This window comes from Misgurnus anguillicaudatus, chromosome 9, assembly GCF_027580225.2.
Source record: "Misgurnus anguillicaudatus chromosome 9, ASM2758022v2, whole genome shotgun sequence".
In the NCBI taxonomy this organism is placed as follows: domain Eukaryota; kingdom Metazoa; phylum Chordata; class Actinopteri; order Cypriniformes; family Cobitidae; genus Misgurnus; species Misgurnus anguillicaudatus.
In genome coordinates this window covers 33,632,790-33,658,785 of record NC_073345.2, presented here as the reverse complement: position 1 = coordinate 33,658,785, position 25,996 = coordinate 33,632,790, and the positions used below count along the sequence as shown (strand labels likewise).

The 25,996-nt window shown below is 38.3% G+C and overlaps 1 protein-coding gene and 1 long non-coding RNA gene across 3 annotated transcripts in view; one reads left to right on the top strand and one right to left on the bottom strand.

Moving 5' to 3' along the window:
- The window catches only part of zbtb7c (zinc finger and BTB domain containing 7C), a 28,905-nt gene extending 3,347 nt beyond the window's left edge, over positions 1-25,558 (top strand). Inside the window, exons 1-3 of one of the 2 annotated variants that reach the window (XM_055180112.2) lie at positions 15,491-16,157; positions 21,215-22,532; positions 23,237-25,558. In XM_055180112.2, coding sequence (XP_055036087.2) covers positions 21,229-22,532; positions 23,237-23,828 — 1,896 coding nt within the window. In that variant the 5' untranslated portion in view covers positions 15,491-16,157; positions 21,215-21,228 and the 3' untranslated portion in view covers positions 23,829-25,558. Of the gene's footprint in view, positions 1-15,490; positions 16,158-21,214; positions 22,533-23,236 lie in introns of those variants that run through there. The other variant, XM_055180111.2, reaches the window with a different exon arrangement.
- Positions 1-25,996, bottom strand: part of LOC141366158 (uncharacterized) — a 106,227-nt gene that overhangs the window by 78,592 nt on the left and 1,639 nt on the right. Inside the window, exon 2 of the long non-coding RNA XR_012371260.1 lies at positions 8,667-8,799. This is a non-coding gene — a long non-coding RNA (uncharacterized lncRNA). The remainder of the gene's footprint in view (positions 1-8,666; positions 8,800-25,996) is intronic.

Genomic DNA, 25,996 nt, shown 5'->3' with positions numbered 1-25,996 from the left:
TAAGAGAAAGAGTTTCTTCTCTGAAACTGAACCATCGCTTTAATTTCTGACTGAATCATTTCACTTGTAGAACGAACTAGTATAAATTCTTGTGTGTGTTGAAGCAAATATATTAAAATGGGTGATTTGGGGGTCCGGTTCACATCACAAAGAGCAAGTTTGGCGATTTAAACAAATACTGTATCGAAATGTTCCTCAAATTTTCATGAAAGCATTTCTGGTCTAGTAAAGACCAGAAACCGAGGGGCGTGTGTGGTAATTTAGTTAACTCTCATCTGTCAGACACTATGGAACGTCCTTACCTCACCTTCACAAAGAGAGAGAGACTAACGCTCCCTGGCTATGATTAATCAACGGCAGAAAACATTAAATGTCTTCTGACTGGAATCCTTTATTATCGCTAATCCAACTATTAAAACACCCTAAACTAGTTAAGAAATCTCTCATTATTATTATTTAATAGTGCAATAGCTAACGTTGTATGTTTACAGCTATTCACCAATGACCTGTGCCAAAAGACCATGCAATATTATGCAAATGTTTCATAGTAATTCACCAGGTCACGTGTACTTTATAAAGCCATATAATTGGCATCACTATGGTCATAGTAAGTGATATAAATGCCTATCTATATACTCATAGGTCCGTGCTCGGTTAGATTATATTCACATTAACTACGCTGTAAAAAAAATCAGCATTTTTGTCAAAACAAAATAATTTGTTAAGGGAAAGTAACATGAAAATATAAGTTAAAGTGGACATTTCACAAGACTTTTTTAAGATGTAAAATAAATATTTTGTGTCCCCAGAGTACATATGTGAAGTTTTAGCTCAAAATATCATATAGATAATTTATTATAACATGTTAAAATGAGCAAAAATGTGCCGTTTTGGGGTGTATCCTTTTAAAATGCAAATGAGCTGATCTCTGCACTAAATGGCAGTGCTGTGGTTGGATAGTGCAGATTACGGGGCGGTATTATCCCCTTCTGACATCACAAGGGGAGCCAAATTTCAATGAGCTCTTTTTTCACATACTTGCAGAGAATGGTTTATCAAAACTAAGTTACTGGGTTGATCTTTTTCACATTTTCTAGGTTTCTAGGTCACAATTGTAGCACTTAAACAAGGAAAAGGTCAGATTTCCCCTTTAAACTATTTCAAATTGTTTATATTAAATTGTTTTATCACAGGTCAAACCTTAAAATAAGTTGAATTGACTCGCAAAACCAAGTTGTTTGAACTTTTTTTTCTATGAGAATACAACAAGTGTTTTCCTCAAACTCCTCCCACACGTCACATGTGTGGAGCTGGTCACATGATTAATCCTCATCACAAACAGGAAATTAATTCATTCAAAGCCTTTGTAAACTTGTACATTTTTTCTTTATTTTTCTTTAAATGTTTTTTTTGTTTTGTTTACGCAATTGCTCAGCATAACAGATCTGTTTAATACAAACTAAACTCCGAAGCGAGCATGTTTAATCCTTCAGAAATGTTATCTATGATCCACATATATTTTCTGCAATTATCACATTTAACTAAACTATAGACGGTTTCATCGGACGGAACTTAACCTCCGGTTTCTGTGGCTAAACTGAACTCTGGAACAAATACCTCGTCGAAAATAACAACTGTTATGGTTTCCTTAAGACGAGGGGAGACAGAGATCATGGATAGTTAAAATTGTATACATGATATAGTACACATTTTAAAAAGTAAAGTTAGCTCAGGGTAGTTTTTAATACACTTGAATTGAACTTATGCATATACTTGTTTTGCTTGTTATCAGAAATAAACTACTCTTAAAGGTATCTGTTGTTATTGATTCTTTGTTTACCATAAGTTACGTATGTTCCACGAAAGCCATTATCAGACGGTATAATCGGACGCACGTGCGGTGACGCAATACGCGTCTGGTCCGAACTTTACTTCCGGTTTCAGTTTTTTTTAATGGTCTGACTAGTTGCTAAACTGAACTCGTCGAAACAAATACCTCGACGAAAATAACAAATGTTTTGGTTTCCTAGGTAATCTACGTGTTGTTTATTTTGCTTGTTATATAAATAAACTATGTGTAATGTAATTTGTTGTTATTTATTCTTAGCGGAGTTTACCGGAAGTTACGTGTTGACCACGAAAGTCGCTTGTTTATGTTGTTACTGTCGAAACAGTCAATACAACAGCTAAACTTAACTAGATTTTACAAGACTATAAACATACTACTATACTCTCAAGTATCCACTACTATAAGTGAGTTTAACTAGACATGATCTTTACTATAACTACTGTATGCAAAATGTTAATACTGTAAACTAACTACAAGACCTTGTTATTCTGTAACTTTACTGTAGTAAACTATGACTGTATACTTCTTTGTACTATCTACCACAGAGTTTCGTTTAGCTCAGTTTTAGTTGACTCGTCTTTGTTTTAGTTTACTTGGTTTAAGTTGTGTTTGATTTCAACACTTTGTGGCTCAGTGAAGGCCGGTTTGAGTTTAAATGGTTTTTACTGTATGAAAAGTGAGTTTGTTATGAGAGCAGCTGATTGGGGAACATCTAAACTCTTGTAGGTGTTTCCTGTGTGAGAACCGTCACTGTAACCAGTGGCAACTCCCTGACTCTCTCTTTCTCTCTCTCTCTCTCTTCATGGGTAAATGGTAAAAACTGAAGAACAGACACTTTTGTCACGCACACGTCATATGGTCAGAGGCGTTATTGAGGGCGACACACCTCAACACACGTTTGTACAAGGAAACAGAGATCAATGAACCGTCCGCATACACACGGGGAAAGCGGGCCGTTTTATAATGTTGCTGTAAGATTTTGGTTTTGAAACTGGGTCCACCCACTGATGTGAGAGGAGAGCATGGGGGGGAGAAAGACAGAAAGAGAAAAAATTAGTGTGTGGGCATTCATTCCCTCACTCTCTCAGCTTTAAATAAGGACACACTGATCCACCCACCCCAGCACTACATCACATACAAGTGTACACACACTACATTACACACTCACCCCAACTTTACATCATGGACACCCGCTCAGTGGCGCCCCCATTTAAATAGGCTTGGCAAATCACGGGGTGGCAAAAAAAAATCATTCAGAGTACTTTTGTTTCTGGTTAATGTAACAAAATTTTTTTAATTAGCAATTAATTGTTCTTTAAATAGTATAGTCCTTTGCAAATAGACGTGAATGACGTGATTTTTTTTAAACCCCTAGCGTTAATATATTGTTATTGTTTAATCTACATGCTCTATATACATTGCACGCTAATTCGCTAATTGTTCTACATATGTGACTTTAAGAGCCAATGAAATCCATTAAATGTTACCAAAAACTGCTAATCTAATAATAAAGATCAACAGATGGAGTAATTCATGATATATACCAAAAAACATATATAGGGGAGAACCGGGGCGAAAGTAACGCGGAACGAAAGTAACGAAGCGATTTTCTCGGAGCCTTGATAACATTTGCATTCCAAACTATGACGGCATCTTTAGCACGTAACCATTGACAGAGCTGACAGATATCACGTTATTTCCTTACCGTTTTGCGCGTGTAGGTCCGGAAAGCTGTTTTCAACCATGATAAGAAAATTCCAAGTGTTGTGTTTCTGGTTTCATACGTTAAAGTACTGATCAATCTACAGTTTATTTAGTACTCTAACACATCCTGAAGTTTGACTTCTTAAGAGTTTTTCAAAATAAAATAAATCGGGTTAAATGTCACGAGTTCCTGCCGGGACGAAAGTAACATTTGTTACTTTTGTCCTGCTGCTAATACTATTGCATTATGTTAAAAAAATTATATTATTATAATTTGATTTAATTTAATTTCATAGTGTTTAAACTGTTAAAATATGTTTTATTTTTAACAATTCAAGTTTGAACTGACAGGTTGCTTTTGAAAAATTTGATAAAATTGAAAATTAAAATGAAAATGTAATTTCATTATTTTTTGCAAAGATAAATGACAAAATATGTTTGCAGTTACATATTAACAAGGTCACACTCATGTATATTTACTAAAAACAAATGTAACCACAAAAATCTATCTTGTTTTGTTGTGTTACTTTTGACCCATTTGTGTGTTTCTTTCAGCCGTGCTGACAGGGTCAAATGTAACAATGTGCTACTTATGTTCAAAGTGAAATTATACTGAAGTCATTTTACATTTGTTCAAAATTACACCTGGTATTGATAGACAACACTTGTGAGTTACTGATCACAGCAAAAATATATCTCTGTCGAAAAGAGATATCTTTTAAAATTACTTTTTTTTAGAAAATGGTACTTTCGCCCCTTCTCGAGAAATCGCTCAATTTAAACCAAAAAAGTGGTGCTTAATTTTACACATAAAAGCCAAGCAGTCGTGTATTATGTGAGTGTGATACAATAAACAATGTTTTATATAACATACGACCCCCAGGGGGGCCGTGAGATGGTGCCAGGGGGGCCCCAGTTTTATGACATTTTATGAAATACATTAATTTATCATGAATTCTGTGTAATAAAACCTAAAAAAAATAGGCTACTAACCAAAAGCACTACTTTTTGTATAATTTCATGTTTTTTTTATTAAAATGTTGAGTTTTAGAATAGTTTTTGTCACAAATTTTCTTTGGGGGGCCGCGAAGGAATGCACTGTACACAAGGGGGGACGCACGCTGAAAAAGTTTGGGAACCACTGACATACGAAAAACTAACTTTCTCTCCACAATAAACATAGCCTGATGCTCGGGCCAGCTGACAGAACTGACTAAAGACGCGAAACAGATTTCAACATTTTCCTCATCCATTTGATAAAGTTTGTGTACGCAACAAGCGCAAATGATAAAGACAGCACCCATATTATCTCAAAATGCTGTGATTATCTTATTAAGTAAATATAAGCAGTTGAGAAATCCAACGCGTGTGTAATAGTAGGCTATATTGGATCTGTGTACTTTTAAAGTAAATGATCTAGGCCAGTGGTTCTCAAACTTTTTCAGTGTGCGGCCCCCCTTGCGTATGGTGCATTCCTTTGTGGCCCCCCCAAAGAAAATGTATGACAATTTTGTTCTAAAACGTAACATTTTAAATAGACAAAACATATTAAAGTATACAAAGTAGTGCTGTTGGTTAGTAGCCTTATTTTTTTAGGTTTTAATTATACAGAATTCATGATAAATTAATGTATTTTATAAAATGCCATAAAACTGGGGCCCCCCTGGCACCATCTCCCGGCCCCCAGTTTGAGAACCACTGATCTAGGCTACATGTAATTTATACAGTAAAGACCGCAATGCGGGTCAAGAGTGCAAGGGGTTAACATATCATGCAACTTTATTTCATATTAATATAGTCTTTAGTTTATAAATTAACATGGACATTGACTAAAGTTATTACTTCACTCTTTCTGGTTGGGGTGGCCATTGTCTTTTTAGGGGTGGCTGTGGCCCCCCTGGCCCCCCTTGGTGGACCAACTGCTTACACTCACACCAACCCTACATCACACACACACACACACACACACACACACACAGACACACACACACACACACACACACACACACACACACACACACAAACACTCGCACTGGCCCATCATCCATCACACACACACCCAACACACCCCACATCACTTACACACTCAATACAGCCCTACAACACACACACACACACACACACACACACACACAAGCCCTAAATCGCGCACACACATACCCTGACCTTTCATTACACAGACACTCACCCCAGCCCTGCATCACACAAACTCACCCTAACCCATCCACATGCCTTGCAAACTTACTCAAACAGAAACCCCAGCTGAAAAGTTTTGGTGTAATTGTTTGTCTTTGAGCAGCGCTATACACATGATCGAGAAAGATCTCATCATTTTGGTGGGTGTTGGTCATAGATACCAGATGACATCTGGTTAGGACAAGTTAGAGGAAATGTACAATTTACTGGTGATGATTGCAAATGACTTTTAGGACTTCTTAGAAAAGATCTTCTATCACCCTAAAGGGATTTATTAACACATAGACCCAAGTGTGACACAAGTGTGATTTTACAACAGGAAGCTGATGTTCTTCACTTAAAAAACTGCAACTCACTGTAACTAAATTACTCTTAAGCCCTTTTCACACAGAGTTTACGGAAAATACACGGAAAATTCCTCCGGGATTTGTCCAGGATCGTTTAATTTGTGGTTCATTCACACTGCCAATGATTTTCTGGAATCTGTGTGTGCATTCAAACACATACCGTAAAGATCCCTTAAGACACGTGACATATTTTTTCACAGCGTCGAAAGTTGTGTTCTCTGTCGAGAAACCACTCGTGTGCATTTTAGTTTATGAGAAGATAATAAGGTGAGCGTGATGCTGGTGAATGATTTCTGCTTCAACACTAGCTGCGTTTACATGGACATTTGTAATCCGTTTAAATGATCAATCTGAATAAAAATGCTCCATGTAAACACCTCAATCGGACTAAAAAGTGCCAATCTGATTAAAAATCTAATCCGCTTGTTAGGGGTGGTTTATACCATTTGTAATCCGCTCAAAATGACATGTATACACTTGATCGGATGGATAACTGAAACTGGGAGGCTCTGCGCATGTGCCATCTTTTCTTTTTTTAATGGCGGTTGGCAAACGCACTGAAAGGTGCATTTACGCCACCTACAGGACGGGAGTGTGGAGCATATTCACACGTGCAATGATGTAGAATTGCTGTAATGACATGTGACGCAAATAACTCGAGTTTGTTTTGTTTAAGGAAGTCACAAGAAGTGATTGTCTTGTTAATCTTGTTCCTATTATCCGTCCAATTCCCCATAAAGTGATACAAGACAGCGTTGTCCGGTCAGTCCATGATTTATTCTCTGATCCACAAATGCGTGTGTTTGGACTCGCTCTCGCGAACGGTCCCTGCAGCACCGCGTGAAGTAAAATACGCTTTTTGGGCAATTTTGCTGCTGCTTTATAATCAGTGAGGCACAAAGCAAATCTTGAAACAGCGTGAAACTATATTTGTGCAATGTGCGCATGTCAAATGATCAAATTTGATGTAAATCTTGTGTCATATAAACACGCACATCAATCCGATCACATTATTAAGTGTTCATGTAAACGCTATGATAGGATTTATTAATCGGAAAGGATTTTAATCCGATGAAGGCAAAATGTGTCCATGTAAACGTAGCTACTGATATTGACGAGCTCCCTGATCTCTGCTTCAGTCCAGTTTGCCGACATTTCTCGACGTGAATGTTGATATGTTTAAATCCTTGTGTCAAAAAGTTGAACCATAACTTCTGGTTGCAATGACACATAGGTCATTCCTACGGCACGGCCCTTACGGCATTTTTTTGCTTCTTGTACACACAGAATGCTTTCCGTGAATGTTACTATGTCCATTTTACAGGAGCAATCCCAAAACATTTACGTACGCGTTAGCAGTCTCTCTGCTAATTTTACGGAAATTTTCTGGGAACGAAATGCTGTGTGAATGAGGTTTTACTTCTCAAATAGGTCGTAGAATAAATTATGTTTTAAATGATGTCATAATGATTTCAAACCAATCATCAGAAAGTTTTATATTTTGCGACTAAGCAACTGATGGTTCAATTTCCCATGTATTACACAGCTACTTACCAAATAAATAAATGGACATTATATTATAATAATTAGCACGATTCAACTCAGGAGAGTGTAAATAAATAAAGAGTTGAGCACAGAATTGAGTGATTGACAAAAACCTAATTAATAAGATTTTTAAGAACAGTGTGTGAATAGCATGCACATGACAATTCATGCACGAATGCAAGTACAATATCACAGTGTGTGAATGATCAGTAAGAAAGCCTGCATCTTGTGTGTGTGTCCGTGCGTTAATGTGTGCGTCTGTGTGTGTGTGTTTGACAGACATGTGTCTCCTGTGCCCTGCAGCCTGGTTGGTTTTAATTAGGTAGAGCCAAAGGGCCTGAGGGCAGACAGAGGCGAGTCATAATCACACACACACACACACACACACACACACACACACACATACACACGCATACATACACACACACACACAGGCCAGCCTCCTCCTCACAATCCTCCACACAAAAAAATATCCTTTCAGGAGCAGCATCTCAAAAACACACACACTCCATCTGTCACAAACACGTGTGTGTTTTTTATGCACGATTAGTTTGATTAATGACGTACAAATTAAGGATGTGCATTTTAACACTTGACACACACACACACACACACAGCCTAAAATGATCGTGTTTTTAAGGCTGCAGAATCATTTCAGAAAATAATTGGTTATTGTGTATTAAGTATTAATTGTAATTGTTAACCATTAAAAGTGTAAGTATACATTTTTTGGGAATGTAGAAGAGCAATAGTTTTACAGAGTAATGCAACTCATTTGGCCGGTTTTTGAGGCGCTGTTCTGCTTGTGTTTTTAATCGTTGGTCTATGTTTTACTACTGTGTTATTTTGTTTACTACCTTCTTTAAAGTGCTTGATAAATAAAATGAACATGACCTCGAACATATGCTTTTTTGGCTCCTGCATCTTGATGTTCATCTTGATTTATGAGCGTTGCACTTTTTAAGACGTCTCAAGCAAATATAGCATATCTTTTAAAAGTGTTTTAAAGACACCTGCATACTTACCTGTATAAATTACGTGCGTGTCTTGTTTTTACATCTTGCACAGCATCATAAGGTGTTGCTTTCTCAATCCATGATCAGTAAGTAGTGTTGATGTAAATCTCTGTTCCAATCAGACTGCAAGGTACCACCCAACCTGCCACAGTTACAAAAACACCAAATTAAAAATAAGCCATATACCGTTTTCTGCAGTTATCCTAAACAATCAAAACATCCTACAAGCAACATAAATTAAAGTCACCATAAGTAGTAATAATATTTTTTCCTATCGTGCTGTATATCCAAGTGAAAAACTTCTGAAATGAGAAAAAAATGTAAGGCGGGACTTGATTTCATCCATGAAGAACTGATTGGATAATTGGAAGTTGGGACATGTTTCAAACTGCTAACCTGGCAGAAATAAGTCTCGATAGCTCCGCCCTTTATTCATTCCTCATGACAGGAACTAAAGTGAGGTTGTTTCGAGGAGGGGAGGAGGTAAAATTTTTTTTTATCAAAGATTATGAGGGTTCATGAATTACAAAAAATATTAATAACGCAGGACACAGATTTATCGTTTATTTTCATTTTTATGGTGACTTTAAGCAGGATATTACGACTTAAAAGTGGCGTAGGCATAGATGAATAATAATCTGTAAATGATAAGTGAGCCTCAAACACGATTGTTTCCTCCTTATGTAAACCTTGTGCATGCAAAACACCGCTGAAAAACAGGCAACATAATACCACCTGTGACGCTACAGTCGAGATGTACGCCCCAATCATTTAATTACACATTCAAATAATTACAATGTTGTTACAATGCTATAAACAAAGTTGCGACTGCTGATTAAGCGCTATATGCTAGTTAATGCTATATGCGTACATTTAGGCTAAATGACGCTATTAACGTTTCAGTTACGTTTTGCAGGTCCATACTGGAAAAAAAACATACCATTCAAAAACAACCATTTCTAATCTCTGAATAATTAATTATTCCTCAAAATCTGTATTTTTGTCTGATACAGGCTCAAACATAAGGTCTGTTTACACACACACAAAGAGCTATTTAAATGAGCTGCTCTGCGAAACAGCCAATCAGAGCAGAGCTCAACATTATTAATCATGACCCTTTCAAATAAGGTAATAAAAGACTATTTCATTTTGGGGATAAATTGTAGAATTGTAAATAGACATGTAAAAACTTGTATGGATAATTTTTGCACTTAATAAAGCCACATACATGCTATGTAGATATCAAAGAACGATTTGACATATTGTATCAATGTATTCTTTGGCACCTTTAAGTCAGCGTAATTTTCTTGTGAGGAGGTTTTAAAAAATTACTGGAAAATGACAAAAATACTAATAGAGGAAAATATTAAAATATAGGCTACTGTTTGCTGACACCTCAGAGAACTCCAGAACTAGATACAGTCCTCCTGACCATCTCTTATAACAATAAAAACACACTTAACCTGACATGTGTGTGTGTGTGTGTACACAAAAAAACAGAAAAAAATTTAAGAAGCCGACCATAAGACACAACACATCCAGAAAAACAGGAGCTGCTGGGTTTGAACCCCTAGAAACCCCTTAATCTGCTCACAGATGACCTTGTCACATATTTTAAACTCTGTGTGTGTGTGTGTGTGTGTGTGTGTGTGTGTGTGTGTGTGTGTGTGTGTGTGTGTGTGTGTGTGTGTGTATGTGTGTGGATGTCCTTGAACAACTGATTCCCACCCTAGTTGGTGGGTTTGTCTTTAAGTGGGCAGAGATGACACAATTTTTCCCATAAGCCCACACCCTGGAGCAATAAAGCCCCCACACCCAGAATGCATCTGTGCAAAATCTCCCGAATCACAGACAGAATCCTTTATAGAGAGAATGGGATGATTTTACAATACACATTTACCACAGGAGAATTTTGCATAGATCCAGTTTAGGTACTTTTAATCCCCCCCCCCAAAAAAACAGAAACCATCATAAAACAAATCCTTATAATTTACTCACCCCCATGTCATCCAAGATGTTTATGTCTTTTTTTGTTCAGTAAAAAATGTAAAAACGGCGTGATCTTACGCATTACGTAATCACGTCGAAAGTTCAAGCGTTACATATGTGAAACTTCAATTTTATTCAATTCACTTGAATCGTTACATATGTGAAATGCACACTTGCGTACCTTTTAAACAATAAACTGACAAAAATACATTAATTAGTATCATTCAACTTATAAGAACGTCTAAACGCTCCTCTTTATCCACACTTGTAAACACTGGAGCGGTAGTTTCCAGTGATGCGCGGGTTGATCCGAAATAAGCGGGGGCCTGCGGTCACCCGCGGTTACGAGTTACCAAAAATATTTGTAATGATATTCGGATTGCGGTCGGTCAGGTTGTTTGAAATAAAAATGGCAATTAACTATTTAAACTATTTCTTTTTTTTTTATTCGGGCAAGGGAGCGGGTCGGGTACAATATTATTATTATTTTTTTGCAGTCCGAGTTGCGGGCGGGTTAGTCGAAAACGTCAGTCGGGTGTGGGTTGGACCCGCGCATCACTAGTAGTTTCGCATACGTCATGCGTGACCTTTTGAAGGGATTACGTAATACATAAGGTCATGCTGGCGCATCACACGGCTAATGACAAGGCTAATTGCCGAAAATAATGTTTAGATCGCTTAGAGTCCTTTGAAGCTACATTGAAACTGCAATTTTAAACTGTTGAGGTCCACTAAAGTCCACTATATGGAGAAAAATCCTGGAATGTTTTCCTAAAAAAAAAAAATTCTCGACTGAACAAGGAAAGACATAGACATCTTGGATGACATGGGGGTGAGTAAATTGTCAGATTTTTTAATGAAAGTGGAATATTGCTTTATGAACCTACAATGAAAAATTTCCCTTTTACAATTTACAAGATTTTTACTGAATTTCAGTGTCACAGACTGTTTTGTGTGTCTAATATAAGAATCTGTTTTAACCTGTCCAGTTACCTGTCTGGCGTTTCTATGACAACTGACTGAGCATCCCTACAATTAATCATACGTGTATGTCCAAAAATGTGTTCATAATTATTTTCCCATCTTTCAATCTTCTTACGTCACTGCTCATTTTACAGCTGGGAATGTAAGAAATGTATTTTACTAGTGTAACGTTGACTTTGGCATGAAGTAACCGTGCTTGTTGGAAAGCAAGTCACTATGAATCTCTGATGTATTACATAACAAGGTGGATTCTTAATGTAATTTAGGAAATCCTGTCCGTGTTTAAAAGCGTCAAATCATGATTTAATAAAAGACACCGCGGGACGATGTCACGGAGCCAACAAACACAATCCAAAGTGAGACTTTACTGTAATCGTTTAAACCAATATATTTATTTTACTCCTGAATAAGCGTGTGCTATCATTGCCGTAGATCAGCATGCAAGTTAAATCTGCGAAATATCACACTTACAGAAACGCAGAGATCATGTCCTGTGTTATTCCTTAAAGGCACATTGATCTTAATATTAAGCATTTCATCTCTCCAAATCCAAATTTTTATAGTGAGGATAGAGGTCACGTTTATTAAGTAACATATTCTGCAAGTGCACAGAAAAATGAAAAAATCATATCATTTTAAGTTTGAAAAGACATTTGAACAGTTTTAAGAGAGGTCTTTGAATACCATGTTACAGCCTGAGACTCTCCATGTTTATCTTTAGTCCAATTCCAGGTTGGTTTACAGATTGCCAAGAAATAACCAAGAATCTAGAAGACGCTCAAATGAACCATGACTGAACTAATCACAAGCTGCGTTTCCATTACCCTTCAAATTGCACAAATTGACATTGTGAATTGAAAATATGGCCAATGGAAACATGCCAATTTCGCAAAACCCCCATATATCACAAAAAAGTTTTTATGCTTGAAGAGGGGGTTTTTCAGGCAATTCGGATGAGGTGTATTTCGCAAAACGGCAATGGAAACAGTTAATTCACATTTCCAGGTCACCAAGTCACATTTTTCATTCATTTGTATTATTTTTTGAAGATGACGCGGTCCCCTACTGAAAAATCTAGCAAAGACCAGCATAAGCTGGTGAGCTGGTTTTAGCTGGTCTCCCAGCTTGGTTTTAGCTGGTATTGCTGGTGTAGCAAGCTGGTCCAGCTGTGTTTTGGTCACCTTTTTAGCTGTGGCCGGTTGCATGAATATAGCCGTGACGTTAAGACTGCGTCTTATGAATGATTCTGACTAGCTAGCAATTAGTTAGGGCTAATCATTCTTATTATTTGGATTTAAATTAGACCAATCTACCTTTCTATGTAACATACTTAAAACAGTTATGATCAGTCTTGAAGAAAAAAAATCATGACTTACTTTTAAGACTAGTCTTAAAATTTTATGCAACCGGCCACTGATCTAGCTGGACTTAGCTGGTCAGGCTGGAAGACCAACTGACCCACCAGCATTGCCAGGCTGAGAGGACCAGCTTAAACCAGCTACTGCCACCCTAAACCAGCTGAGGCCAGCTACCAGCTTATGCTGGTCTTATGCTGATGATTTTTTAGTAGGGTATGTACTAAAACCTCCCAGAAACACCTCAATACGTGTCTGCTCCTTGCGAGGCTTTCCTTGCCAATAATGTTTGGATAACACTCCTACATCTCTTTTGATTTAAAATAAATGTACTATTACCTCCAAGAAACACCTATACGCACAACCGACGCAATGTCATAGAATGTCTTTGAACAGGTTCACGCCCACTTTTGGGGGAAAACAATCTAGACTTCCCATTGACTTCCATACAAAATAGCGGAACAAAGCAACGTTCGTACACACCCGGTAGGCGTAATTAAGAAATCACTCAGATTAAACATGTTGAGTTATTATCTGTCCACCCTGCCTGCCATAGAGCGCGAAAGATACATTAACACATTTAATTTGGTCAATATAAAAACATGTCCCTTTCACCCCCCATTCAGACAGCCAGCGACTAGCAGTAGCAGAGCGACGCGATCTCATTAATTTCAATGGAAACCGGGCGACTTCCGGCGGGACGAGAGAAAGTGACCGTTGGCGACCGTATGGGCGTGTCCAGCGACGCGAGAAAGTTAAGAAAAGTTTAACTTTATGCAAATGCCGAGCGAATTTCGGGAGCGACTACCAATGAGAACGAAGCAGTGGAGTTCACGTCATCCTTCTCTCGTCAGTTATCGGCGTGGATGGTACTCATTTGTGTATGACAAGCAGATTTAGAAACGCCTCATTGAAAGAGACGGGCGACACACAGCGATAACATCGCTGGCTGTCTGAATGCGGCGTCATTCTCACAGCGTCAAATTTGTGTAACAACGTTCCCCATTGGCCAGAGGTGTTTTACTAAAAAATGCCAAGTGCCATGGATGTAATATTAGTAAGCCTACCAACATCAGTCGGCGTGATGTTTTGAATGACTTATCGGCGAGAGCAAAAACTACGCTTCAGTCGCATATCATTGCATTTTTTTTGACATTTAGAAAATAACGCTAAAGTTTTGTGCAAACCTGTAATGGAAACACAGCTACATTTTATTCTATCACAGGAAAATGTTAAAAGACGAACACAACTGACAGTAAAAAAAAGTTTGTTATATTTGTCCTGTACCTTACACCTGATTTACGATCCAAATAATCAATTTTTAGATGTATACCAAACACAGATCCAAATAAAACACCCATTTAATAGTCCATTGAAAGATTTGAATTAAATACATTTACACACAAATTGATCAGACCCTAAATCTTTGGTTTCCGTTTCAACAAAGGTGAAATAAAAAACGTCACATGCACGATACAAGTCAATCCACGTGTATAAAACAAGCTAACTTAACTAAAAAAGTCAGTTTTGATCACAATGTCAATTTAATTGAACTGACTTGTGTAAACTGTTAGTTTGTTAGTGAAGCAGTTTGTTATAAATTAATAGTTGTTTTAAACTGTAGTATGCAATGCATACATTGTGCTAAATGTTAGTGGCATCCGGATGTCATTGTGAAAATAAAAATTTCTTTAAAGGAATATTCCATTTTCTTAAAAGAAAAATCCAGACAATTTACTCACCACCATGTCATCCAAAATGTTGACGTCCCTCCTTGCCCAGTCGAGAAGAAACTATGCTTTCTGAGGTAAACATTGCAATTTTTCTCATTTTAATGGACCTCAATAGAGCCCAACATTTAATACTTAACTCAACACGTAACAGTTTTTTTCAACGGAGTTTTAAAGGACTATAAACAATCCCAAACGAGGCATAAGGGTCTTATCTAGCAAACCGATTGTCATTTTTGACAAGAAAAATAACGAATATACACTTTTAAACCACAACTTCTCGTCTAGATCTGATCCAGCGCGACCTAACGTAAATGCGTAGTGACGTAGGGAGGTCACGTGTAACATATATAAAAAGCACATTTGCGGACCATTGTAAACAATAAACTGACACAAAGACATTAATTAGTATCAGTTGACATACAACAACGTAGGAACGGTCCTCTTTCAACGCACTTGTAAACACTGGGGCGGAGTTTCGCGTTAGTCTTCTGTGACCTCTTCACGTCATGACGTATTGCGTGGGGTCACGCTGGCGCATCACGACCGGATCTAGACGAGAAATTGTGCTTTAAAAGTGTATATTTGTTATTTTTCTTGTCAAAAATGACAATTGTTTTGCTAGATAAGACACTCGTTTGGGATTGTTTATAGTCCTTTGAAACTCCGTTGAAAAAAACTGTTACGTGTTAAGTGTTAATTGTTGGTGTCCATTAAAGTCCATTAAAATGAGAAAAATCCTAAATTGTTTTATGATTCACAGTAAGGGTAAATCCAGTCCACATTCATGATGAATATCAAGCATGACAGATATATTCCTGTCTGATTGTTAGCGTGCTCATATGTGAACATAACCAACGTCTGAACTTCTGAGTTCAGTGCGCGCACATAAATAGCGCTGGTACTTTTCTCTCTATTTAAACTACTTCTCCGTCCATTTGTCCCCAAGTCTGAGTTGCAAATCCTTCACGAATAAAACTAAAAATTCATTTAGTCTGACCCCAAATCAGAGGGTTTGTGCACCATGGGCTTTATTACATACTGAGCTTAAACTGTGTTGTGGAGGAGGATGGGTATTATTATCCTGAGCTTCCCACCCAGCTATAAAAACTACATCTCTCTACGGTTGCTCTAGAGTAGATCCACCTCCTCTCTCTCTCCCTCTCTCTCTCTCTCTCTCTCTCTCTCTCTCTCTCTCTCTCCCTCCCCGTTGCTGTCAGCTTCCACACAAACCTCTCAGTCTCTCCTCGTGTGTCGCTGTTTTGGGCTTGTAGTCGGATGCTCGGCTGTGTGTTTTTGTGAATGGAGAGGACAGGCTAGGGCAGACAGCATGGACAGGCGTCTCTATCTCCCTCAAAGACAGAGATGAGACCGGCTCGAATTTGAGACGACACTTGGAATAAATCTCACATACACTCGCGCACACCTGAGGATCTGGACGGGTGAGTGTATTAAAGTGAACTTCTTTGGAGAAAGTGATTTGTCTGCTTAAGTGTAATATTTGGCATCTGAAGATGCTGTGCGTGCACAAACAGTTTTTAACGCTTCATCGTGGCGGTCGTGTTTGTTTGTTTTCGTGTGTCAGGTATAGAACAGCACGTCTGTGGGCAGTCATTTGATGACTCATGTAATTATTTGGGCCATTCTTTAGATGTCGTCTCCAGAAAATGAGCGTGTGAAGTTTTGGCCAAAAACTTAAGACAAAGTCAATTCTCTGCATGAAACCAGCTTCGCAAAGCTTTCTGTGAACGCAGGATATCAAAACACAAAAATACACTTAAGATATCTTTTCTAGCTATCTTTGGATAAAAAACGTTTGCTAAATTGTGAAATTTGTGAAGTGCATATAGAGGCAACAGTGGCACTGAAAATAAGTTTTCTGCCTAGTTTCAGTTTTGTTCTTTTTCAAGAGATTTAATTTTGACCCTTATGTGACCGTGCCTGTGAAAACCCAGCTGAATTACTGTTTTCTACATAAACTCATACTACCTAATGTAAATGAATTGATATCTTTATCTATATTAATGGAGTAAAGTCATAGATTAAATTCATATTGAAATGAATGGCTGAAATCAAACTTTAATGCTTGTTATCTCAGAATTTGATTGTGAGACTTGGCCTGCTTTTCACCATTTTTTAGATGCTGGTCTAAAAACTTTGAATTTAAACACAAACTACATATTTTGTATCGTTTAATTTGATATATTATTCATTGCATGTAGAACGACTTTGGACATTGTAACATTTGTAACATTTGATTCTGTTTGAAGTATCACATGTATGTGAATGTATCAAATTTGTGTCTTTCTGTGTGATATTGCATAAAGTTCAAATCATGTATCTCAAGTTATTTAAAATGTAAAATTACTGCTATATCTTGGATTATGGGTAACTAAAAATATTGATAATTAATTTAGTGAATCGGATCAGAAGTGGTAATGCAGATGTGATTTATGTGATCATACAAACAACAGATCTGTCTTGTATTTTCTAGTCGTACTAAATGTTTAGAAGAAAAAAGTTGGAGTGTAAACGGTGTGTGTGTGTTTAAAGAGGATGAGCACAGATTATAAACAGGTGTAAATTACTGTTTGCAACAGGTGAAGCCTCTGATGCAGGCGTCTGTACACCTTGCTTCATATATTTACCAAACAGAGGCATTACGGCAGACATTACACAACCATGTGTGTGATCCTAATGAAGTGACATTTACCGTATTCTGCATTGCGGTGTAAATTAGTATACGAGTGAAATGAGTGAATATTTGGGTTATATTTACAATCACAATTTTAACTTCCAAGAGATCGATTATAAAATAAAACTTATGAGGATTTCACGAGTAACATTTAACATTGTCAAATTACATAATTGTTTATTTTAGCAGTTTACCATTTGGTTTAAATTACATTTTTGGTACATAGTCTATTTTAAAGGTCATAAAATCTGCATGTATAAATTATACTTGAAGTTAAAAAGATGCCGGTCGGTACTACATAACAACAAGTAAAGTATTTTACGTAGCACTGTTCACCTGCTTACAGTTCATCCATAAGAGGACAGATAGGAACCATATTTAAATATTTAAATTCAGAGCTTTCTATTGGAGGATTAGCAGGTCATAGCTGAAGCTCACAGGAGAGACCGTAAACAGTCACAGCACTAATGGAGTAAAACCTACAGGTGCCGCTGCAGGTGAGACCGCTAAATGATGTCCCTCAGGACCCACGAACCCACGACTGGATTTAGCCAATTTACCAGCAGTCTGAGTGGCCGTAAGTCTGACATACGCTCTCTCCTGTCTTAGACTCAAACCCTGCCTCCCTAAAGAGGCCATGATGAAATATCGCTCGCAAATATCAACGGTTTTAACTTTTAGAAAAGATGTCGTAACTTTACCGTTTATCAATAGTTGGTCATCTTTGCATCAGAAGGCCATCGAGAACTTTAAAACTTTATTTAGGAAATGCTTTTGTACCGATTGATATTAGTCATCTTAATACATTTTAAACCTAAAGGCTTTGGCCCAGTTATGAGATCCATCAAAGCATTTTCATACGTGTCTGCGTTTAGTTTAAAGATCAAGCACAGGTGTGTGTGTGTTATTTTAAAAGATCAAAGAGGTGAGTAGGTAGTTTTTAGGGTTTTTAAGGTAGGGTTTTTACTCCGTAGCGTCATTTATGTTTTGAAACATGACACATTGTGATTGATGTTGAATTCATAGCATGCGAGACAAAAATATCATCAAACAAGGTTATTATCAATAACACCAAAGAATTTACCCACTGTATTAAAATGACAAATTATAAACTATTGCACTTTACTAAGTTTGGACTATTTCGATTTGATTTATCTACTTTACAATTTTGGCGTTTTTGCATTTACAAATGTTTTTAATTGTTTGACTGATTCAAACTCAAACAATTCAGGGCTTAACGCAAATAATGTTTGACACGGTCGGGCCAGTGGTTCAGGTTTTCACTTGCCCTGCCAAAATTTTCACTGGCCCCCAATTAAAAAATTTCAGTGTCACATATATCAAAATAATAATTCAAAAGTCAAATAGTATTGTATACATATACAACAGACATGTTCCAACGAAAAAAAGGCTCCCAACTTCTCTGCTTTACCTGGAAACTGACAGGAAACTGTGCAAAATATTGCATCGTTTCTTCGTTGTGTTTTACCCAAGTATTATATAACAGCATGTTTATACATTGATGAAAATATCTTTAAGTGACTGAGGGTGAAGCACTGGCCCGATCGGGAAAGTGACAATACTATTTGTAGACGGGCAGTCCTTTATGTTGAGCCCTGCAATTCAATTCGTTTCACAGATTGGCTTAAATGATTCATCCCATGCCAATTGAATGGTTAATTGGAGAACACAATGGGATAATGTACGAACACTTCAATATTACTGCACAACTTTACACCAACGTCGCAAAATTATGCAAAGTATAATTTTTGCACCCGTGCATCTTTTTCAGACAACAATTGTGTCTATCTAATGAAATGTGTGTGGTGCAAAAGTGCAGAAACTTTTGCGTGGGTATTTTATAGGTTCGTCGTCACTTCTTTCCGCTAACTGTGTAGATTAGTGCAGACACCAGAACAAAAGTCAAGTGTAGTTCTCAGATCCTCAGATTATCTCAAAGCATCCTTCAACCTCAAACAGGACATTTGATAGCGCCGCTAAAGACTTCACACGCGACGAATGCTGCTGATGAACAATCTTAACACAACATTAATATCTGTTAAATTTACTTGAAGAATGGGGAAAATTAAGTTTTACAAATAAATCAAAAACATAGATTTTGTGTTTATGTGAGTGCATACACGTAAGCACGTACATTTTCAAGATTAAAAGGAGTTAGGTCGATGTTAAGTATATGTGGCACTATAATTATGGGAGGGTGTGTGTGTGTGCGGAGGGGTTGAATGAGGAAAAGACAGGAGGATAAATGTATATGTGCTTCTAGGGTGGGTGGGAGATTTCACTGTCTGTCTTCCTTCTTTTCCTCTTTTTCCCCGCTGTTGTTTTTAGCTCCAAGCGCCTATTTAACTTGGCTGGACTTTCCAGGGTGGGGCACCTTTTTCATTTTTGCCCAACCTGTCAGGGACAGAGATCTCATCCTGCACTCTTCCTTTTTTCTGTCTACAGCATTTCCCTATCAATGCACAAGTCGAACCATAAACGTAACACACGGAGAACAAACCAATCAAGCGCGAGCTTTCAGGAAAATTCACATCATGACATTTTTGATCAATTTAAAAAAAAATCAAATGGGAATTAAGGTTACATTTGCAATTATGCTTCTTTTATATTTACCTGATGGGTCAAATTACTTTTAGTTTAAAATACATTTCTCGTTACTAGGTTAAACGTTTTAGCCTTAATTATAGCAACTGTCTCCTAGCAACAGCAGACAGACCATTAAAATGTTGATTGGTAAGCGCCGAGCTAAATATTATAGTAGATGAAGAAAGACAATAAATGAAACAATTTGTGGCAATAAGGACGAAAACACTAGTAGCTGATTGACTCTGGCGTGGTGGCTGTTTTTGGAGCACTGAAAGCAAGTCAACAGCCCCAGCAGTGGCCGGACGTAAAAAAGCATCCGTCCACATGCTTTCGGTGACCACGGGGATGAGACACACTGAGATTAAACTCTATTCATAGGCATGAATGAAAGACAATGTTGCCAAAATGCCTCTTAAAAAGTCATTTTAGGGAATCCACAGGTACAATTCAGGCTCATTCATGTAGGCCTGTGTTTAAAAACCATCTGAATGGAGATTCACTGTCCACACCTACAGAAAAATACAGCTTTTCAAATGCACCAATATCTTAGGAAGAGAGAAAAGACTTGTATCCACTTCAAAGTAGACTTCAAGATAAACAACGTGAAACTAAATTGCAAAATGACTCGGTGTTCTGGGTTTTGTGTGTCATTGAAGAACAAACGCTGTTAAATAGAAGTTAAATGATGGTTAAGATCTCTCATGCGACGCAAGTAAACTGGGGGCGGTGGGTTACGTTTACTCATGCCCTAGCAGTTTTTTTCCCGCCGAAAGCAGAAACTAGAGCCTGACCCCTTTCGTCTTCCTGTCTTGTTTTCTTTTCTTTCCGAACGTGACAAAGATAAGTGTCAGCTTTTCTTACAATGCAAAAGATCAGATTTAATTTAATCTTTCTACACAATGCGGACAGGCGTATCGATGTATGCCACGGAAAGAAGAAATCAGTGGAGCAGGTGTCTGATTATAATCAGAAAGAGTCAGATAGAGAAATAGTCCTTGCACACTACAGGAGTTCATTAATTATCTGATCCTCTTTAACCACATCGTGCAAAGACACATGCACAGACAAACACAAAACTACAACTACATGCAATTAATCTGGATAACTACCGAGTTGATAATAAAACTGTCTGCCAATAACTCTTTTGAACATACAGGACTCAATTTTTGTATTTTCTTTCTCTCTGTCCATCTACAGACTCCTCAGAGAGGATGGCACACACAGATGAGGACCTGATTGGAATCCCCTTCCCAAACCACAGCAATGACGTCCTGTGCAGTCTTAATGAGCAGCGACGAGACGGGTTGCTCTGTGATGTCGTCCTAGTCGTCAGAGACCAGGAGTACCGTACCCATCGCTCCGTTCTGGCCGCCTGCAGCCAGTACTTCAAAAAACTTTTTACCGTGGCAAGCGGTAGCGGTAGGGACTCCAACCAACATGCCATCTACGAACTTGACTTTGTGGCTCCGGAATCGCTGACAGCCATTTTAGAATTCGCCTACACGTCGACGCTGACGGTGACGGCTTCAAATGTCAAGGAGATCCTGAGCACCGCGAGGCTGCTGGAAATTCCCTGCATCATAAACGTTTGCCTAGAAATCATGGACACGGGCGGAGGGGGAGGAGGAGACGATGTGGCCGCAGAGGGAGAGATGGAAGGAGAGGAGTTTGAGGGGGATGATGAGGAAGACGAGGACGAAGAGGAAGAAATGGAGGAGGCAGAAAATGACTCAAAAGATGGCGACGACAACAGCGAGATATCTGCACAGGCGAGCGTGTCCAAAAACCAGAATGGTTGGGATGAGTGCGCAGCAGCCAGCCCGCCCTGCAGTTCTCAACAGGGAGTGGACCAGAACGTCCATGAACCCCTAACGAACACCCCAGAAGCCCAGAACGCTGAAAAATCTAGAGGGTCAGAGGGATTAGAGGGCCGGACACTGAAGGACTTCTCGATAGAGTCCCTGCTCCAGGAGGGTCTCTACCCAAAAGTGCCAGGCCTCGAGAGAGGATCTGGCTTCTCACCTCTCCTTCCCGGCTTCTATCCTCCCATGTGGGCAGCTGAATTTCCAGGGTACTCTCAGCTTGTGGAGCCACGACATCGCCCCCATCCCTTCCCCAGTGGCTCGCTGGAAAATGGCCCTTTGGACCTCGCCGTCAAGAAAGAAGTTATCAAGGAAGAGCTGAAAGATGAGCCCCTAAATCCTGCCATTCACAGAGATTTCTTTAAAGACTTCATGAGTCCAGGACTAGGCGTGACCTCTGACCCTGCCCTTGGTCAAATCAAAGATGGGGCAGACCTCAGGTCCTATCTGAGTTTTCTTTCCGCCTCCCATCTGGGAACGCTGTTTCCTCCCTGGCAGCTGGAGGAGGAGAGGAAGATGAAGCCCAAAGCATCACAGCAGTGCCCAATCTGTAACAAGGTCATTCAAGGAGCAGGAAAGCTACCACGACACATGAGAACGCACACAGGAGAGAAACCCTACATGTGTACCATCTGCGAGGTTCGCTTTACCAGGTGAGTCGGGCTAAGGTGACCAAAGACGTCACAAATTTAAGGTCCCATGCAGGGTCGGGTTTTATAGTATACATTAGAAAGATGAAGTTGAGAGATTTGTTTAAAGAATATTATAATGATTCATGAGAATATTGTAAGAATCATTCATGTTGCAATCAAGCAAATTGCACTCGTTGCCAAAATGAATAGTCTCTTTGAAGCTGCACAAGTATTACAACAGTGAAACAGTACATGGTAGGCCACATGAGGTTTCCACACTGTAAGAAAAGTAATGTTAATAGAAGACCTACATTTTACTCCTGACCTCCAACGCGGAATGAAATTTCAATGAGTGAGATCAAGAGTAAGAAGCAGAACAAAAGAAGGCTTTTAGCTTCTGGATAACTCATCTGGATACCACATAACAGAAATGCTAAATCCTGAAAAAACCCTCTGAGTGTTTCGATTTTCATGTTGCTTTGTTGCTACTGATCTGTCGTTTTGGTACAGTTGAGCAAGATGCAGCGGTCTGCTTTTCAAGTTCGAAAGCGTGCACCTGTGTGTGTGTGTGTTCCTGCTTGCGTGCACGACTGAAGACGTGTGCGATTCTGTGTGTTTTGAGGTTAAACAGGGATTTTCAAGTGTGAGAAATATGTCAGCAAGTCTTATCTGTGGACGAGACTCAAACCTCATTCTTAAATGTTCCTTTCTCTTTATTCTTTCAGGCAAGACAAGCTGAAGATTCACATGCGTAAGCACACCGGCGAGAGGCCCTACATCTGCCTGCATTGCAACTCTAAGTTTGTTCACAACTACGACCTGAAGAACCACTTGCGCATTCACACAGGCGTACGGCCGTACCAGTGCGAGCACTGCTACAAGAGCTTTACGCGCTCCGACCACCTGCACAGACACATCAAACGGCAAAGCTGCCGCGTCTCGCGCCCGCGACGTGGCCGAAAGCCCTCCGCGTGGCGGTCCACCAACTTCCTCTTTCCTCCAGACCCCAGCGCCCCTCAAGGGGACAGGACCATGCGGGTTCCCGTCACCAGTACCCCCTTGCTGGCTCAGCTGACTGAAAGACAGCACCCTCCAGGTGGACAGGGGCTGGAGGACGTAGATGGCAGCAGTAACAGCCGGGAGAGTTTGATGGACAGGAAGTTCATCTCAGAGGATGTGGACAGGAAACGGGGGATTTTCACTTTCGCCGTGGCAACAGAGGATGTTCTGCCTCACCCACCCTTCTATAGTGCCACCTCCGACCCCTGGGCCGTGAGACTGGAGCGAGCCCCACCCATTCCTGAGGCTGCAAAGTGATTTTCAGAGTTTTCTGTTAGTTCTGATTGGCTCACGGGTTATGGGACAGCTAGAAGTTCATCTGCCTCACCTGAAACAGCTGCTCGCGTTGGACATAACAAGGAAAACTCATCACAAACTTTCCCAGACAGCATACACTGACTGTGTAATATTATTCAGAAAAAGGAGACTTATTTTTTGTTTAATAAGACAGCTTCCAATGGGATAACAGGGATTTTGAACACTTTTTTAATATTTGTTAATATTTTGGATGTGTGTTTGTTAAAACAGTGTTTAATAATTCAACGTTTGCTAACAACAACAAAAACTTAAAGTACGATGCGCTCAAAAACTGTTCAGTGCAATCGTATGTGAAACTTTCATGCGAACATTTGACAATCAGGTATTAAAGTGAAAAAAAGCCCTGCTAAAATAAGCTCTAATGTTTGCATTTCTTACTGAAAATTACAATATTACAATTACCTACACATAAACCTACACATTGTACATCACTATGCAAAATAAATAATATCAAGTGAGTGATTATGAATGAAAATAACAATTTGTTAATCTAACAAAAATCTCAGGATCCAAAAAGTTTTGAAATTAAATGATCTTGATTTTTCTATACCTTAATATAACACATTACACGCAAAATGTCATATAAACCTGGAACTAAAAAATACTCTTGATTAAAATCACTTCTGTCTGCAGCATTGAAAATAAATTGTACAGATTATTTACTCTTTCGAAATCCTATTGTGAAACGATGTAATTGTTGTAATTATATCTATACTGAAATTTGTAAAATACCCAAAGATGTGTCATCTGAGAGCAAACTTGAAAGTCTTTTCAAAATCACTTTTTCCAACTTTTTGCAAAGCAGGAAGTCTTTCACGTGTATGACTTGCCATTTTAAAGTGTCTTATAGAGGTGCTTGTGTACAGGAAGATAAAACAGGAAAAATGGTCATCACTTGGGTAATTGTAAATCTGCATTGTTTGAACTAAAACAAGAATATTTTCATGCTATTTATGTATATTTAAAAAAGCCTTGGCTATATTTTACTAAGATGTTTTATAAAGACACTAACACTTTTGTGTTGTGGTTTATCAGAAAGGGGTTGTGTTTTCAAAAGAGAGAATGTGTGACAATGCAGTATATACCGTATCATAAATCATTCCTCTTGAATTTAATATCATTTAGTCATCAAAAGGTTGTTAGGAGGAAAATCACATATTTTTTTCCTGAAGAACTGTAACTTTTTAATTATAAACAGTTCAATTTCAAATACTTTGGAAGCACAAGCAAAATATCAGTCCAAACTAAATGAAAGAGCCAATGTATTGTAAATGTTAAGCTACATAAAATTGTCTGAAAATTAAAGATAATTTATTACAGAACTTGACACGTATGTTGGTGTGCAAAATGCAAAGACATGTTTTAATGGCCAATGAAGGTGCTTAAAGATTTGTGTGTATATATACAGTAAAGCCCTTCTATGGTGGGAATTTACTTGCACTATTTGTTTGATGATGTTTTACTGATCAATATTGATTATGATGTATTGATATCTAAACTTAAAAGATGACAGAACGTGTCTAAGATATGCACTTTACTCTTTACACAAGAACAATTTCAGTGAAAGTCATTTTTATAAATGTGTGTGGTATTTGTATATTAGATTAATCCCTGAATCAAATTAATTCAATGACTGGAATACAATAAAAAAGAAGCTTTTCTCAAAAATATTTGGTTTTTCTGACTATTTCTTTTTGGGTGAGGGACCTGTTCTTTTAACGCAGATCTTTACTGCGACCTAAAATTACTCTGAAATCATAGCATGTGGTAGTTTGTTGTGACACAAGGCGATAAGGATTCAACAGACAGGCCTTTCTGGCACAATGAACCATCAGTGAGTAATCTAAACCCACACATTCTAACTGTGCTTAACTAGCAGCCAATGTCCTGAGCACTAAAACCTGTGCTGAATTATCAAAAATTTTCATTGGTACGAACTTTCCCCATTAAGTTAGGCCAAATTTGAATTAGTGCAGGGCTGCATAACAACTAATCGCGACTAATCGATTGCAAAATAAAAGTTTTGTTTACATCATATGTGTGTGTGTGTGTGTGTGTGTTGTAATTATGTATATATATAAATACACACACGCATGTATATATTTAAG